This window comes from Lutra lutra, chromosome 7, assembly GCF_902655055.1.
Source record: "Lutra lutra chromosome 7, mLutLut1.2, whole genome shotgun sequence".
Taxonomy (NCBI): domain Eukaryota; kingdom Metazoa; phylum Chordata; class Mammalia; order Carnivora; family Mustelidae; genus Lutra; species Lutra lutra.
The window spans coordinates 5,736,015-5,751,305 of NC_062284.1; the positions used below are offsets into that span (position 1 = coordinate 5,736,015).

Here is a 15,291-nt window from a genome sequence, read left to right on the forward strand (position 1 = left end):
CTTTGACTGATATTAGTTCTAACATTCCCCTGAGAAATCCCAAGGTTCTTGGTGCTTCTGAGGGGTTCTGTCACCCAGTGGGCAAGGACCTCTTTTGGGGACCACTGGCACCGCCCGCTCAGCCCTGGTGGTACACCAGCCCTGGGGGGGGGGGTGGCTAGGGCCATGGGTCCCCAGCTCAGTGCTGCTCAGGCCTCATCTGCCCATTTTCCCAGCACTTTGCTGGGCCTGGGGTCCTCTGCCCTCCTCCATACCCCCTCCCATGTACCTGTCCTAGGAGGCTCCCTGTGACTGTCCCAGCTCCCCTCACCCCTCCCTGCTCTCCCCCCACACACTGGGCAACTGAGGAGGTGGCCTGGTTTGGGTGGCACGTGACTTGGAAGAAGGAGGACAGGGCCAGCCCAGCACCCCTCCTGACTTCTTCCCTTGTGACCTGGCATTTTCCTGTCTTCAGACAGCTCTGCCCTCCTTAGTTTGGGTGGGCGTGACCTCCATGTCCCTCCAGGGATGGGCCCATGCCACAGGCCTGCATAGTCAGCCCCTGAGTGGTTCCAGAATGTGACCACATTCAGACCAGTGAGAAGCAGGCTTCGGACTTTGCTGGAACTGTAGAGAAAGGGACACTCGCTGTGGGTGGTGGTGGCGGTCACGTTGCCAGCCGAGCAGAGGGCCTCCCAGAAAGGGGAATCAAAACAGAGTTGGAAAGAGTCCAACACCTGGACCCAGCCGCGGGGAAAGAATCACACCCGGATTTTTAACATTACATGAGCCAACCTGAAAGTTCATTTGAGTCTCTGACACTTGCTGATGAAGAAGTCTTTTAGGACTTGATCCAGGCTGTTCCAGGCCGTGTAACCTGAGTCTCAACTCCCCTTCTGGGAGATACGGATGATGACAATATCTCCATCTCACAAGGTCACTTGAGGCGCACAGGTCGAGCCCACAATCACAATGGTGTCCCGTAAACCTTCGTTCCCTGCCCCATTCAGTGTATGGAAGGTCATGGCCACCATCCTAAGTTTTCCTCCCTCACCTCAAAAGAGAGTGGCCACGGTGCCTGGCGGGTGGAGCAAGAGGGTTGTTGTGAAAGTTGCCGCTGCTGCCGTCTCTGCTCCCGCCGTGGGAGGGCGAGCGACAGAGTGCCTGGGCGGGGGGACCTCTTCGTCTGGGGACATTCTGCGATCAATACCAGCGCTGTGAAGGATGTGTCGTGGCGATGAGGAGCGTGTGTGATCCAAGGGAGGAGAGGGATGGGGACACAAAGGGAGATGCCTGTCACAGACCCTGCCTGCCGCAATTCTCAGAGGGGCCACACGGTGTCCTCAGAGAGGCAGGCGGAGGCCCTGAGCCGGGGCAACCCTCTGGCCTGTTTGCCTGGGAGGGAAGTTTCCAGAGAAGACAAAGGCACCTCTCTGCCCACCCCTCCTGTCCTCCAGTCCCCCGGCCTCCTCTAGGGTTCCAAGCCAGCAGCCAGCGGCAGGAGTGGCACCGTCCCTGCCTCCCCAGGGCCCTCTCAGGTCCCTGTGACCTCAGGCAGTGCCCAGCCACTCTGAGTGAGCCTCCGCCTCTCCAAAGTGACTCCAGTGCAAAGAGGGAGAGAAGCGGGTGGGGAGAAAGAGAGCCACACAGTCACAGGGGGAGCCTGGGGTCTTGCTCCTGGGAGCAAAGGGACTCTCCGGGGCCCAGAAGGCGAGTGGTCCTCACAAGGTCCAGGACACTGCCGGAGGCCATTGCCTGGGCCCCGCTAGGGTCTGGACTGGGTGGGAAGGAAGAGTCACATACCACAGCAGCTCTGGGGGCTGGAAACAGTATCGCTGTTTATTGGGGTGACACATCGTCTGCCTGAGGGCTCTCACAAGCGGCTTAGGGTTGAAGCCCCCCCAGAGCATGGCTCTCCCTTGCTGCCGTCCCGGACTGCCAGTCCAGGTCCCTGGGCCTACTGAGCTGCAGCCCTGGCCCCGCGTCGCCTGGCCTCAGGGCACCCTCGGGGGAAGCCTGCCTGAGGCCAACCTTCGCAGAGAGCCCAGAGCAGTGGCCCGGTCACTTCCTGAAGTTCTCTCTTTGGAGAAGCAAGGAATACTTGCGAAGCCGCGTCCAGTGCTCCTGCTCCTTCGCCTTCTTCTCCAACTTCTGGAACCTGTGGGCCACATTGGTGGAGATGAGAGGAAATCGTGTTGTGCTCCTTGCCCCCCACCCCTCCGGCTCCTCGGTCCCGGGACAGCCCCTGACGGCGCTGTGCTAAACCAACAAACTCGCCAAATGGCACATGTGCTGCCCGTCGGTGTCCTCAGGACTCAGCCTGGGCACAGCCCGCCCTCAGAACCTTTACTGCCTGACGACAGGGACTCAGCCAGGAGCCGAGCTCGGTACAAGGCACAGTGTGCTGGGGACTCACGGTCCATGTGCGTGGACCACCATCAGCCACATCGGAATGCCAGCACGTCCAGTGGTTAAATACTCCTTGAGCAGACTCTACTAGTGTCATCAGCTGGACCCCAAGACCTGGCCTTGACCGCCCCCCCCACCCCATTTGTACCCACTAACCTTTGTCCCACATTTTTCCTTAAGTTCTTTTCTTTCTTTCTTTCTTTCTTTTTTTTTTTTTTAGAGAGATTTTATTTATTTGACAGAGATCACAAGCAGGCAGAGAGGCAGGCAGAGAGAGAGGAGGAAGCAGGCTCCCTGCTGAGCAGAGAGCCCGATGTGGGGCTCGATCCCAGGACCCTGGGATCATGACCTGAGCTGAAGGCAGAGGCTTAACCCACTGAGCCACCCAGGCGCCCCTCCTTAAGTTCTTCTTTCCAGTGTATGTCTTAACTCAGGTAAAAGACCTGAGGGCCACAGCCATCGTGACTGAACCCAAAACTACCCCCTCAAGCAGCAGCAACAGCCCAGACAAAGACTTCCGGGGGCCCAGACTGCCCCAACCGGTTTGCGCTTAACCCCCAACTCACGCCTGCGCACGTGGACCGTGGAGTGACCCATGGAGGGACGGACAGTTGCCTCTACCTCCTTGTAATACTAAAATCTCCACCCAAGGAAGAGCACAAGCCTCATTTATACAACATACAACGTACGCACGGGCGAGTTTCCTAAAGGCGCACGCGTGACCGTAGGCCGGCCTCTATGTACAATGACGGGGCTTCCCTAGCTAAGTACTCATCCTAACCCTCACTAAAAGGAACCCAGTCCCAAGTTACTCCCCGTGATCGCCTCATTGGCTGCAAATCAAGCTCCCTTCATGCAACAGCTCGCCCGGTGTAGCTTCCTGGGAGGGTTTGGTTACGCTAGTGACAGGCACGGGTGCAAGTGCAGGGAAGACCAGAGTGTACAGAAACAGCCCCGGTTCCCCCCAGGTTTCCTGTGGGTGACAGGAGTGAAGGACATTTATAATCCGAGGCATTTCAGTGCCGTCAAGGTCAAATGCAGGGAGAACCTGGGAGGGGTCCACCCTGCCTGGGGAGTGCTCCTGGAAGATCAGGTGCCTGAGTTGGGTCTCTTACAAATTAAGAGGTTAATTAAAAAAAAAAAAAAAAACACAAGCAAATGCACGTTCAGTACAGGAGAGTTGGAGCAGCCCAGGACCCACCCCTCATTCTGCACGCAGACCTGGCCACTGGGAGCGTGCGGAGGACGCCTTCCTTCTGGGGAAAGGGGTGCGGGCTGCGGGCCAGGTTCCTGCCGCGGCCTGCGTGCACCGAGGGTGTCAAAACAGTCCGGGCGCGCACGAGGAGGGCTCCTTCTGGGGAGAAAGGCAGTGATTGCAGCTTTGGATTTGTTTCAAGGCTCTGTCTGCCACAGCGCATCCACGTGGAAACATATCTGGTCCTCAACGCACTAAAACATTTTTTAACTTGAAAAAGTAGCCTATACTTTGCTTTTAAAGAAATCAGAAAATCCAGGTGGGTGTACAGTTACAAGCAATCTCCCTCCCACCTCAGATCCTGGCTTTCCCTTCCCAAAGCAACTGTAATTAACAGCTCCCTGTAAGTCCTTGGAAATTGCTTTCACACGTACAAGCATAGACGTGCATAAAATCTTGTTTTTTTTTTTTTTCTTTTTGGCCACACACTATTGTGCACCCCCCGGTTTGCACGGGAAATGTATCCTACAAACTGCTTCCAGGGGCCACTCACAGATCCGCCACCTTCTCTCTCCCTAACAAGCACACCCTGGGGCTGAAAATCCTTTGTTAAGGCCTTCCAGGCTGCGTGAACCGTGGTGCCTGCGGCGGGAGCACAGGGAGGAGGCGGAGTGTGTGCAGGGTACACACTCGGGCTTTGAACCCACACTGCTTGTACCTCACTTACAAGCTGGTGACCCTGGACAGGCGATAGTAACAACAGTAAAAAATAAGATTATGCCTGCAAAGCCCTTGGCATAGTACCCGACCCCAGGTAGGTGCTCAGTGCACGTTAATGATCATAATACTTCTTGGGGCGCCTGGGTGGCTCAGTGGGTTAAGCCTCTGCCTTTGGCTCAGGTCATGATCGCAGGGTCCTGGGATTGAGCCTCACATCGGGCTCTCTGCTTGACAGGGAGCCTGCTTTCCCCCCCTCTCTCTCTGCCTGCTTCTCTGTCGACTTGTGATTTCTGCCTGTCATATAAATAAATAAAATCTTTTAAAAAAAAATAATACTTCCACTGCTGATGAATTAGTGGGAGTGAAATTTCTGGCTCAGGAGGTCAAAACAACATGACTTTCATAGACGACCCTCAGGAGCGCCTGTCTGGCTCAGTTGGTGGAGCGCATGGCTCTTGATCTCGGGGTTGTAAGTTCGAACCCCTTGTTAGGTTTAGAGATTACTTAAAAATAAAATCAGAGAAGAAAAGAAAAGAAAAAGTGACTGCCCAAGAGGGTGCTGAATAGATGGGACGAGGGCAAGTCTGAAAAGGAAGCCTGAGAATAAAGCCGTTTGTGTGTTAAGACAACGTGGGTGATTTGCAACATACACCGTGGCATAGAGAAGGCCTTTCTCTGTGGTCTCATGATAAGTAATGCTGGCCCTTACTGCATGTGCCATCGTGTCCCATGCAGAGATGTGGCCGTCACTCATTTCATGCATGAAGACCTGAGGCCTATCCTGTCCCACAGCTAGAGGCCCCCGGTCTGCGCCCCAGGCCTACTGCACGGCTTGTGCCCTGAATTTGAGGTTCTTTACACCTGCCCTTCAGCAACATCTAAGGGAGAAGATGGAAAACTCCAGCAACCTGAGCCTCGAAACTTCTGTCTGGCTGCATGAGCAGCCGCATTTGCAGCTAGCCAGAAAAACCAGGGAAAAAACTGTTCGTAACACACGGACACAGAACTTTTAAAATCGAAAGAGAATGAATTCATGCTCGGGAAAAAGATCCAAGCCAAGTCACAGAAGGAGAGAGAGAGACATGTACGATGTATATAACAAAAGCTGCAAAGTGTCCTTCACTTCTGGATGAAAATAGTGATGGGCTATAGCCTCCCGCCTGCCCCACCCCTGGTTCCCTTGGCCGTGGTGGACCTGGACTGTTCAGTCACCCCCGAAGCCCACCTTCTGGCAGAAAGCCGGCTGTGGAGAACCCTGCATCTCTCTGGGCTTTGTATTCACAGGGAATGAAAGGAGAGAGAGACAGAGACAGAGACATAGAGAGGAAGGGGCACTCTGTTTCTGTCTGCTTCCTGGTGTGCAGAAATTGCTGTCTTGTGATCAAGTTTGAGCCAGCCAGAGAGGGCACACTCTAAAGCGGGCAGGGAGCCAGGAAATGGTGCCTAGAGCCCCGGGCTGGAGGAGAGCAGAGGCCAGGCCTCGGGGAGGGGGGTGGTGGGGTGGGGGGTAGGGACGCGTATTTGGAGCTAATTGGCCTCCTTTTAAAGCCCCGAAGGCAGGCTCCCTTTCACACAGGCTGTTTATAAAAGTCCCAAGGGTAGGTTTTGTGAAAACAATTTGGACAGAGTATTGCAAGTCTGAAACTTTGACTCGATTGCCACATAAACCCATTGCCTTGAAATTTCACTTATTTTTAGCGTCAAGGAAGCTGTTTCAGACACGAGGAATGAAAGGGGAGGAAGAGGTGAGATTAAAATTGGGGGGACACATAGGGGCCTATGTGAGAAACAGCAGCAGAAGTATGTTAAAGGCTAAGTTGTGGGCATGTGGCTGTTCAGTGACTTTTTTCTCCTCAAACCTGTATTTTGAAATTTTTCAAAATAAGGGGCATCTGGGTGGCTCAGACTGTTGAGTCCAACTCTTGATTTTGGCTCAGGTCATGATCTCAGGGTCGTGAGATCGAGCAGCATGGAGCCTGCTAAAATTCTCTCTCCTTTTCCCTCTGTCTCCCCCTGCCCACCCCCACCCCGTGTGCACTTTCTCTTGGGAGGAAAGAAGGAAGGATGGACCATTTCAAACTAAAATGTTGGGGCAGGGACTACTCTTTGGGAAAACCCCAGGTATCAGACCTCAGAGCAGGAGAACAGAAAAAGCCTTTTAATCAATGTTTCCCAAATTCTTGCTGGGACCCAGTTTGGAAAATGGGTTGCCACAAGGGATATAATTCAAACAGTGTGATCAGGCCCAAGTGAATGTTCCTTCAATCTGGGCTGGCCACAACTACACAGTGTGATCCCTCCTAGCTCCTGCTGGGTCCCAGGACCCAGTGAGCACTTCCCTGAGCTTTTCTATTCCCAAGCTCCCAATCCCTGGCCCCTGGCTCCTGATATCCCACGTTGTCAGCCCCTCCAACCTTCTCCCCTGCAGAAGGTTCCCTAGGAGGCAGTCCTCTCCACCCCTCCTAGCGGCTGTGGGGCCTTCCCAGGGAGAGGTTGGGGGTGTGGGTCCTAAGAGCTAAGCTATGTTGATAAGGAGGAAAGACATTAGGAAAAGAGCGCCTTTAAAAAGTCCATTCCCATGGGAACTGGAGGAGGTCAGAGTGGATGGACCTTGTCCTTACGAGAGCAGGCCCAACCACAGGGGAGTAGAGAACTATACTGTAGACACAGCCTTACCATGGAAATTACATAGGCATTAAAAACCGTATTTATCTTTAAAAAAAAAAAAACACACACCGTATTTATAAGGAGGTTTTTCTTTTTCTTTTCTTTTCTTTTTTTTAGGATTTTATTTATTTATTTGACAGAGAGAAATCACAAGTAGGCAGAGAGGCAGGCAGAGAGAGAGGAGGAAGCAGGCTCCCTGCTGAGCAGAAAGCCCGATGTGGGGCTCGAACCCAGGACCTGGGATCATGACCTGAGCCGAAGGCAGCGGCTTAACCCACTGAGCCACCCAGGCACCCTATAAGGAGGTTTTTCTTAAAAAAATAATGAATTTCTATTCTGGAGCGACACAAAGCCAGACTTAAAAATTGATCATGAAATAGGATCTCAACTTAGTAAAAACACCAAAGGGAAAACCTGAACCTAAATTAGATTAACAGCCCTGCTAGGGTTTTTGTGATGGACTGTGAGTTATTTAAAAAAATTTTTTTTTGCATTGTCCTGTTTTCCGAATTTCTACAAGTGCATTGATAATAACTTCTATCAGAAATAGTGAATAATTTTTTTTTACAATGGAGAAGTACTTAGTTAGTAGAAGCTCTGCTTGAAGCAAATTTCTTTCCTTCCGCGGGTTCCTTCCACGGGTGTCCTGAGGTCTGATCTCCACTTATACCTTGGCCAAGGGTGGGACTTGTCCATCAGGGACTGAGGCAGCCTGAGTTGGCCAGGCAGGAGGTGAGCCTCCCAGTGCTGGAAATGTGGGGCCGGGGGCCGCTCCCCCAGGTGGGGCAGCCGGCTGGCTTCCAGCTCAAGTGGGAAGGCTCACCCTTTCCAGGCCAGTAAGAGAGAGAGGGGTCAGACTGAAAGGCAGAAATGGAAACAGGCTCCTTAAATAAGGGGTTTCTCTGGGTCTCATCAAGAAAGAGCAGCAGATACTACGCAGCCATCAAAAAGAATAAAATCTTGCCATTTGCAACGATGTGGATGGGAGTAGAGGCTATTATGCTAAGCAAAATAAGTCAGAGAAAGACAATACCATACGATTGCACTCATGGGGGACTGAAGAAACAAGACAGATGGCTTTAGGGGAAGGGAAAGAAAAATAAAACAAGAGGAAAATCAAGAGGGAGACAAACTCTAGGAAACAAACTGAGGGTGGCTGGAGGGAGGTGCGGGGACGGGGGGGCGGGAAGGGGTAATTGGGGGATGGGCATTAAGGAGGGCACTTCCTGTAATGAGCACTGAGTAGTATACACCGCTGGTGAATCACTAATTTCTACCTATGAGACTAATTCAAAAATTTAAAAAGGAAAAAGCTCCAGAAATCTCCACGCCAGGACCTCCCCTGAGAACAGTCTCACTACAGCCATGGCCTAAACTCACACTCTTCACTTCTTTTTTAACTGATATTTAAAATCTTCCAAAATAACGTTTTTGTTTTGTATTTTTTTTTTTTTTAGAAAAGCTGCAAATAGGGAAAGTACAAAGAAAGAAAATCACACATATGTGATCACCCAAATATAACTACCATTACTATGGGTATACACATTTCTAGTCGTCTTTTACTCAAAATCAGGATTATACTGTAAATAATAACTTATAACCTCTCCTTATCTTTTACTTAGAAAAATTTCAAACCTACAGAAAAGTTGCAAGTAGTACAATACACCTGTATTCACCACCTATGAACATTTTATCTGTCTGTCTGTCTCTCTCTATGAATATTGTCCTGGGTTTCACAGATTGTTCACATTTTCTCTTTCTCTCTCTAAATGTTTTCCTGGTCTGCTTGAAAATAAACTAGACTTCATGATGTTTCACCCTTAAATTATTCAGCCGCATGTCCTCAGAACAAGTCAAGCCATCAACTGTTAAAAGAAGAAGCCTCCATGGGAGGAACAGAGGCACTCAGTAAATCTTGGTAATCCTTCCATCAGGGGAAAGGTCTACTGGCCCCTTCCTTGCTGTCCTCCCCCAAGACCCAGAGACCATCCCGGGCTCCCGACAGGGATGGCCCTGCTTCCCTCCCGGGGATGCTGAAAGCCCTAAGGCCAGCCCACCACGCCCAGGAAGGAACCAAGTGTAGCCGGTAAAAGCCGTCATGGGGGCCGTGGCGCCACCTGGCGGTGGTGTCTAGAGTTTCCTGGGCACGAACTGAGACTAACCCAGCGTCATTCTTGGACCTACCGCTGAGTGACGACCGCATGCCCAGCCCTTGACATGTATTAGCTCTCGAATACCTTCACCACCTGCGGGCCAGGCATCGTGGAAGAGCCCACAGCACAGTCTGCTGCACCGTGGGTGTTCCACACATCTTTTTTGAATTAAGGAGGAAACTGAGGCTCTTGGAGGTTAAGGGACTCGACAAGGTCTCCTGGCTAGTGAGTGGCGGAGGCAGCGGATTTCAGAGCTGAGTATCCTGCTGTTCCTTCACTACTCTGGAGGCAAGCCTGAGGAGATCGGAGAGATCACAGAGTCCCAGAGCGGACGCTACAGAAGGCCCGGGAAGGAAAGGGACCACTCGATTCCCTCCCCACCCCATCTGTTGTAGAGGGCTCCACCGGTGACCCTGTCCCGCTTAAAGTGCACAGTCCAATCACGACACAAATCAACAAGAATTTGCAAGCCGCCAGAAATTTGTGGTGAATGGGAGAGAAGAGAGACCTGCGTCTCCAGAGCGGACAGAGCACAGTTCACAATGCTTCTACAGCGGAAAGGACTGTGGACAGAGTCCCGGTGGCACCGAGACAGCGGAAAGGGGAGAGACGCAGGACCTCACATTTGTCCAGATGATGGATAAAGCAGAGGGGAGCTTGGACCGGGGGCCGGAAAACTGTTTCTACAAAGGCGTGACAGATCCTATGGTGTCTGTTGGCAGTGTCAGCTCTGCCGCTGTGACACATGAGCAGCCACTGGCAAGACCTAACAAACGGGCCTGTTCCAGGAACACTTTATTCATGGAAACGGGCCACAGACCCTGTCTTAGATTATTGCGTCTGATAATCCAAATATGATTTATAAAACCAAAGACTCGAGAAAGCAGAAAGCAAAGACAGTCTTGACAAGGAGAAAACAGCAACTGGCAGCCCTTCCTTTCCAACCTGAATCCACTGCTCCTTTTCTACCAAGCTGAACGGGAACGGGGGCGCGGTTCCTGGGCTAGGAGAGGGTGGGGTTCCCCGCTGGCGGGGGGCTCTAAATGCTGGACGGACCTTACCGTCAAATGAACCACTAGTCCTCCATCCAGACACCCCAAGGGCAGGGATGGGAGGCAGACCCAGCACTCTACCTCTTCTGGAGGAAACGCTCGCATCTTTTCTCCAAGGGCAGCACCTGGGCAAAGGCCGCGTTCTCGGTCATGTCAGCTTCCGGAATGGTGTGATTTTTGGACAGATTTTCCAGGAGTGGGTAGGCCTCGAGGTTGAAATAGAAAACAGAACTCTGGATGTCCTTGGTGTTGCTGGATTCAGTTTCGTCGGGATGGTCTCCTGAGATGAAATGAGAGGGCCAGTGCTGTGGAGGGATGACCTTCTCTGTGGGCTGGGCGGGCACAGGGGGGCTGCTCTCTCTTGGTAAGGCTGGCTCACTGGGACTGAGCTGTGACTGACTGGGCTCACTTGATCTAGAATAGCAAGATTCCAGAGAAAAGACCTTGCCTTGTGTTTTAGCTAAGCGCCTAGGGAGGGCTGAACAGCCGCGTCGTTCTGGCCTGTGGTGTGGGGTGGGAAGGCGGGGAAGAGATTGGGCAGTGTCACCCTGTGTTCTGGGAGGGGATGGAGAGTGTCAGGAAAAGAGCCAGCAGGCCACGGGGTCCCCCTCCGGTACCTCGGAGCAGGAAACACGGGTGTCGAACAGACACGACAAACAAGGGCTTCCAAGGGACCACCAGATGGTAGGTTCTGGGTAGAGCAAAGGCACAGATGATCTGAGGCTTGGCCACATCCATGAGCTGTACAGAGCCGTTCTCGTAGAAGATCAGCAACTGGGAAGCAAAGAGATGGTGATGGGGACTTCTCTGTCCTCTCCATTCGGAGTCAGAGAAGCAGCTGGACATTACAACAGGCCACAGAGAGAACTGATTTGCTTTCAGGCAACCAGTGCGGCTCAGGGAGCAGAGAAGTGTGTTTCCTTCTCTGGAGGTCCCCGCAGCAACAGGCCCTCCTGCAGGTGCTGGGTCTGATCCTGGGGGACGCTTCCCCCTTCTGCCCTGGCTTCTAGTCCGCCAGTATCCCACCCTGCCCTGCTGAGGTGCCGGCCCTCCACGTGGATTTAGTGCTGCCTCTGTGTACAAACCCTTTCCTTCCATCCTCAGGGACCCCATTCATTCCAATGGCCCCTCCTGGCCTGAGATCTGAGCCAGAACACCCTCCTGCCTGGGCTCCTTCCTCCCTGTAGATGGGACATACCCCGATGTCATCCTCTTCCAGCTGCCACACCACTTCCTCTCCCCCAGACTCACAAGTCCAGAGTCTGTCCTTGTCCTCTCCACCCTCTCTTGTCACCGCCTCCTGAAAGCAGCTGCTTTCAGCCATGCACCCCAGCAGGGCAATGACTTGTCCCTTCACCCCAGGTAGCCCAGAGCTAGTCCAGGGTCTAGCACTTGACCTGCCTTTGACATGTAGTTTTTGAAGGACAAATGACCACGTTTACTGAAGAGGAGTGAGGGGCACAAGGAACCTACCATGCCAGGTAAGGCTTGGACTGGGGCCACTGCACAGATGGCCTCATCCAGGTGCTTTATAGGCCTGCAGGAAACAAGACACATGGCCAGTCGTACTGGAAGAGTTCAGGCTGTGCTGTCCTCTCCTGGGCATACACCCCAGACACGCTCTTGTGTATATAAGCATCAAGAGATATGTTGCGTGGGAGGCCACGATAAGGCTTGAGACGAGAACCAAACCAGGCCCTGACTTGTGCCTCCTTTAAAGGCTGAAGAGCCGAACAAAAGGCTTAGGTCGATAAAGTCGAGTAGCACTGAGAAAGGGTCTGTGCTCTGTGTTGTGCGCTCACCTACGTGACTTCCCACACGTTTGCTAGTCAGATAGAGACGATTTGGTCGGGGTCAGAAATTCTTGGCTGGTCCTTGCTGTCCTTGCACAGGCTATAGACTACACCACTGTAAGACTGTGCTGTGCTTACATAAACTATGTCTTGAGTGGCCTTGAAGTCAGTACATCTGGCGCTAGAGGGTCTGCTATTGGTGCTTGGGAAATCGGTAATGGGAAAGCTTGAAGGATTTTCTGTGCATGTTGCAAACTCTTCAGTAATCAGCTAAAAATAGATACTTTCTTATGATTGTTTCTGTTAGCTCTACAATGCCTCACTGCCTTGAACAAAATTGGCACTATTGGACATCCTCCTTGGTGCTCCTCCTGCCCCCATCTCTTTGTCTCTTAATTTCTTTTCAGCATCCTCCTACCCTCTCGACCCTGGTCGATTTGTCGCACCGGCCGCAACAATGTTGGACTTTTCGGAGTAGCAAACACTGGGGACGATCTGATTGTCCCCTGGGAGGAGCATGCCTCGTTGCACTCTGTTATACGACGGGCTGCAGTGCAGGTGGGAAAGTAACCAGGCCGCATTCCCCAACATGTGTGATTCCCATGAACAAGGTTGCAAGGCAAGCGGTAGAAGAAACGGCCTGAGAAACAAGCCGGGGAGTATACAGGATAGGATTCCATTTACAATTGCCCCAAATAATGCGCGGCTAAGTGGTCGGTTACTTGGAGATACAGGTGGTTAATTCTTACGGGAGAGCCGAGGAATAATGAATTTTGGAAAACCATATTACAGATGGAAAAAGAAACTGGCCGTAATATTTTGCAGCAACTCCCATCAAAAGGTGGGGTCAAGGGGCGCTTGGGTGGCTCAGTCTGTTCAGGCTCTGGTCACGGACTCATGGGCTGTGGGACTGAACCCCCCCTGCTTCGGGCTTCTTGCTCAGCTGGGAGTCTGCTTGAAAGAATCCCTCTGCCCTGCCCCCTCCTTGTGCATGCACACTCGCTCTCTCCATATAGATAAATCTTTAAAAAAAAAAAGTCTTAAAAAAAGGAAAAAGATAGGGGTGCCTGGGTGGCTCAGTGGGTTAAAGCCTCTGCCTTCGGCTAGGTCATGATCCCGGGGTCCTGGGATCGAGCCCGCATCGGGCTCTCTGCTCAGTGGGGAGCCTGCTTCCTCCTCTCTCTCTGCCTGCCTCTCTGCCTCCTTGTGATCTGTCAAGTAAATATATAAAATCTTTAAAAATCTTAAAAAAAAAAAAAAAAGGAGGGGCGCCTGGGTGGCTCAGTGGGTTAAGCCTCTGCCTTCGGCTCAGGTCATGATCCCAGGGTCCTGGGATCGAGCCCCACATCGGGCTCTCTGCTCAGCGGGGAGCCTGCTTCCTCCTCTCTCTCTGCCTGCCTCTCTGCTCCTCTCTCTGCCTGCCTCTCTGCCTACTTGTGATCTCTCTGTCTGTCAAATAAATAAAAAATAATAATTATTAAAAAAAAAAAAAAGAACAAGATGGAGTCGATTTTCCCTTGATCGTGGATATGGCCATGTGATGTGCTCTGTCCTGTGTGGTATGAGCAGAGGCCTGGAAAGTGTGCACTGCGGTGGCCCTTGCTTGCTGAGGGGGCCCCTTGGGCTGTCAGGTGATGGAGGCTGAGACAGCCTGCGGGAGCGGCCACAAGGAGGAGAAATAAGCATCCTGGCCGATGGCCAGCAAATGGCCACCTAGGTGAGTGAGGCCACTGAGAACCGCCCAGCCCCTGGCCGAGCTGCCGGTGGCCTGGGACACACATGAGAGCCTGAGCCAGACCAGTGGAGGAGCCGCCCAGCTTAGCCTCACCCAAACAGCCGACCTACAGGATCGGGGGTTCGGGGCTAAATAATGAGTGTTTCCTTTAGCCTTTAAGTTGTGGGGTGGTTTGTTACATACAGCAATAGATAGATAACTACCTTTGGGGAGGAGAGAGAAGAGTGTGACTGGGGACAAGCACACAGAGAGCCTTAACTGAATTGGAGATGATCTTTTCTTAAATATTTTATTTATTTCTTTGAGAGAGAGACAGCGAGAGAGAGGACAAGCAGAGGGGAGAGGGAGAAACAGACTCCCTACTGAGCAGGGAGCCCGATGCAGGGCTCGATCCCAGGACCCCAGGATCAGGACCTGAGCCAAAGGCAGACGCTTAACCGACTGAGCCACCCAAGCACCTGGGAGATGATCTATTTCTTAAGCTTGATGATGGGTGCAGGGGAGTTTCTCTCTGCCTCTAGATATACACACACGTGGACACACACACTATATATAGTGTGTATATGTATATATATGTATATGCATACATATATGGTGTGCATATAGATACACCCGAAATCCACACACATATTCTGTTGATCATTTGCAAGTTTAAAGTATTTCACAATTTAGAAAAGAAAGAGACCCTTGAGGAAATGGATAAAAGGCTCTTTTAGCAGAAATGATGCTCTTCTTGGTCATGTGTGACACGAAAGGTGTCCCTTGTGCCATCATACAATTTTTGCAAGACAAGTTTTACATAACTACCCACATATAAAAGACAGTGGGGACCTTGGGACGCTCACGGGTGGGGGTTGGCGGCTATAGAGCAGTGGACTCCCACCGGGGAGGTGGTCGGTGTCCTATCAGTGAAAGGCGCCATCTGACTGGCAGCTCGTTCACCCCGTCCTGTGCTCGAGCCACCCACCTCTCAGCGAGCACACTGATGCTGGGTCCTTGGGTCCCTCTGGCTGTCACCAGGTAGAGAGAAGAGTCTGTGCACAGCACCACACACTTCATTTGGGATTTCAAAGGATTCTCAGGATACATGTTCTTTCCTTTGTGGACTAAGAAGTACTTCAGGAAGTGAATGCTCTGGCAGGAACAACCCTTGGGAAGAGCGATGACCCCAAGAGGGAAACCTGGAGAAATAATTGCACCAGCAGATCAGAAAAGTGGCCAGACGACGATGCAGCCATGGGCTCGGGGTCCGTGACCAGCAGGTGTGTGAGTGATGTGAAGGCAAGATCCAGCCACGGATCTCACTCTGAGAGTGAAACCAGAAACCCCAAAGCCCAGTGGGAGAGAAGAGCCCCCACTTCTGAGTACGGAGAGGCGTGGACAGGGAGGACCAGCCCCGTGGAGGGGGGCTGAGTCAGCACTGGGATGGAAGGAAGGAAGCTACACCCAGCCCGGTCCTGAACCACAACTGACCAGGGCAGGTCGAGGTACAACAGAGGGGGCAAGGGCCGGGGTGGTCTCGGAGAAGGAGAGGGACACGCGTGTGTGTCGCCAAGCAATATCCAGAATGTATCAACATCCAGAAAAA

General features: G+C 52.3%; 1 protein-coding gene across 3 annotated transcripts in view; it reads right to left on the minus strand.

Moving 5' to 3' along the window:
• Window positions 1-15,291, minus strand: part of WDR93 (WD repeat domain 93) — a 50,008-nt gene that overhangs the window by 402 nt on the left and 34,315 nt on the right. Inside the window, exons 13-17 of one of the 3 annotated variants that reach the window (XM_047736958.1) lie at window positions 14,671-14,884; window positions 11,649-11,712; window positions 10,793-10,949; window positions 10,257-10,455; window positions 2,082-2,137 (exon numbers count right to left, since the gene is read on the minus strand). In XM_047736958.1, coding sequence (XP_047592914.1) covers window positions 2,082-2,137; window positions 10,257-10,455; window positions 10,793-10,949; window positions 11,649-11,712; window positions 14,671-14,884 — 690 coding nt within the window. Of the gene's footprint in view, window positions 1-1,789; window positions 2,138-10,256; window positions 10,456-10,792; window positions 10,950-11,260; window positions 11,357-11,648; window positions 11,713-14,670; window positions 14,885-15,291 lie in introns of those variants that run through there. The other 2 variants (XM_047736959.1, XM_047736960.1) reach the window with 2 other exon arrangements.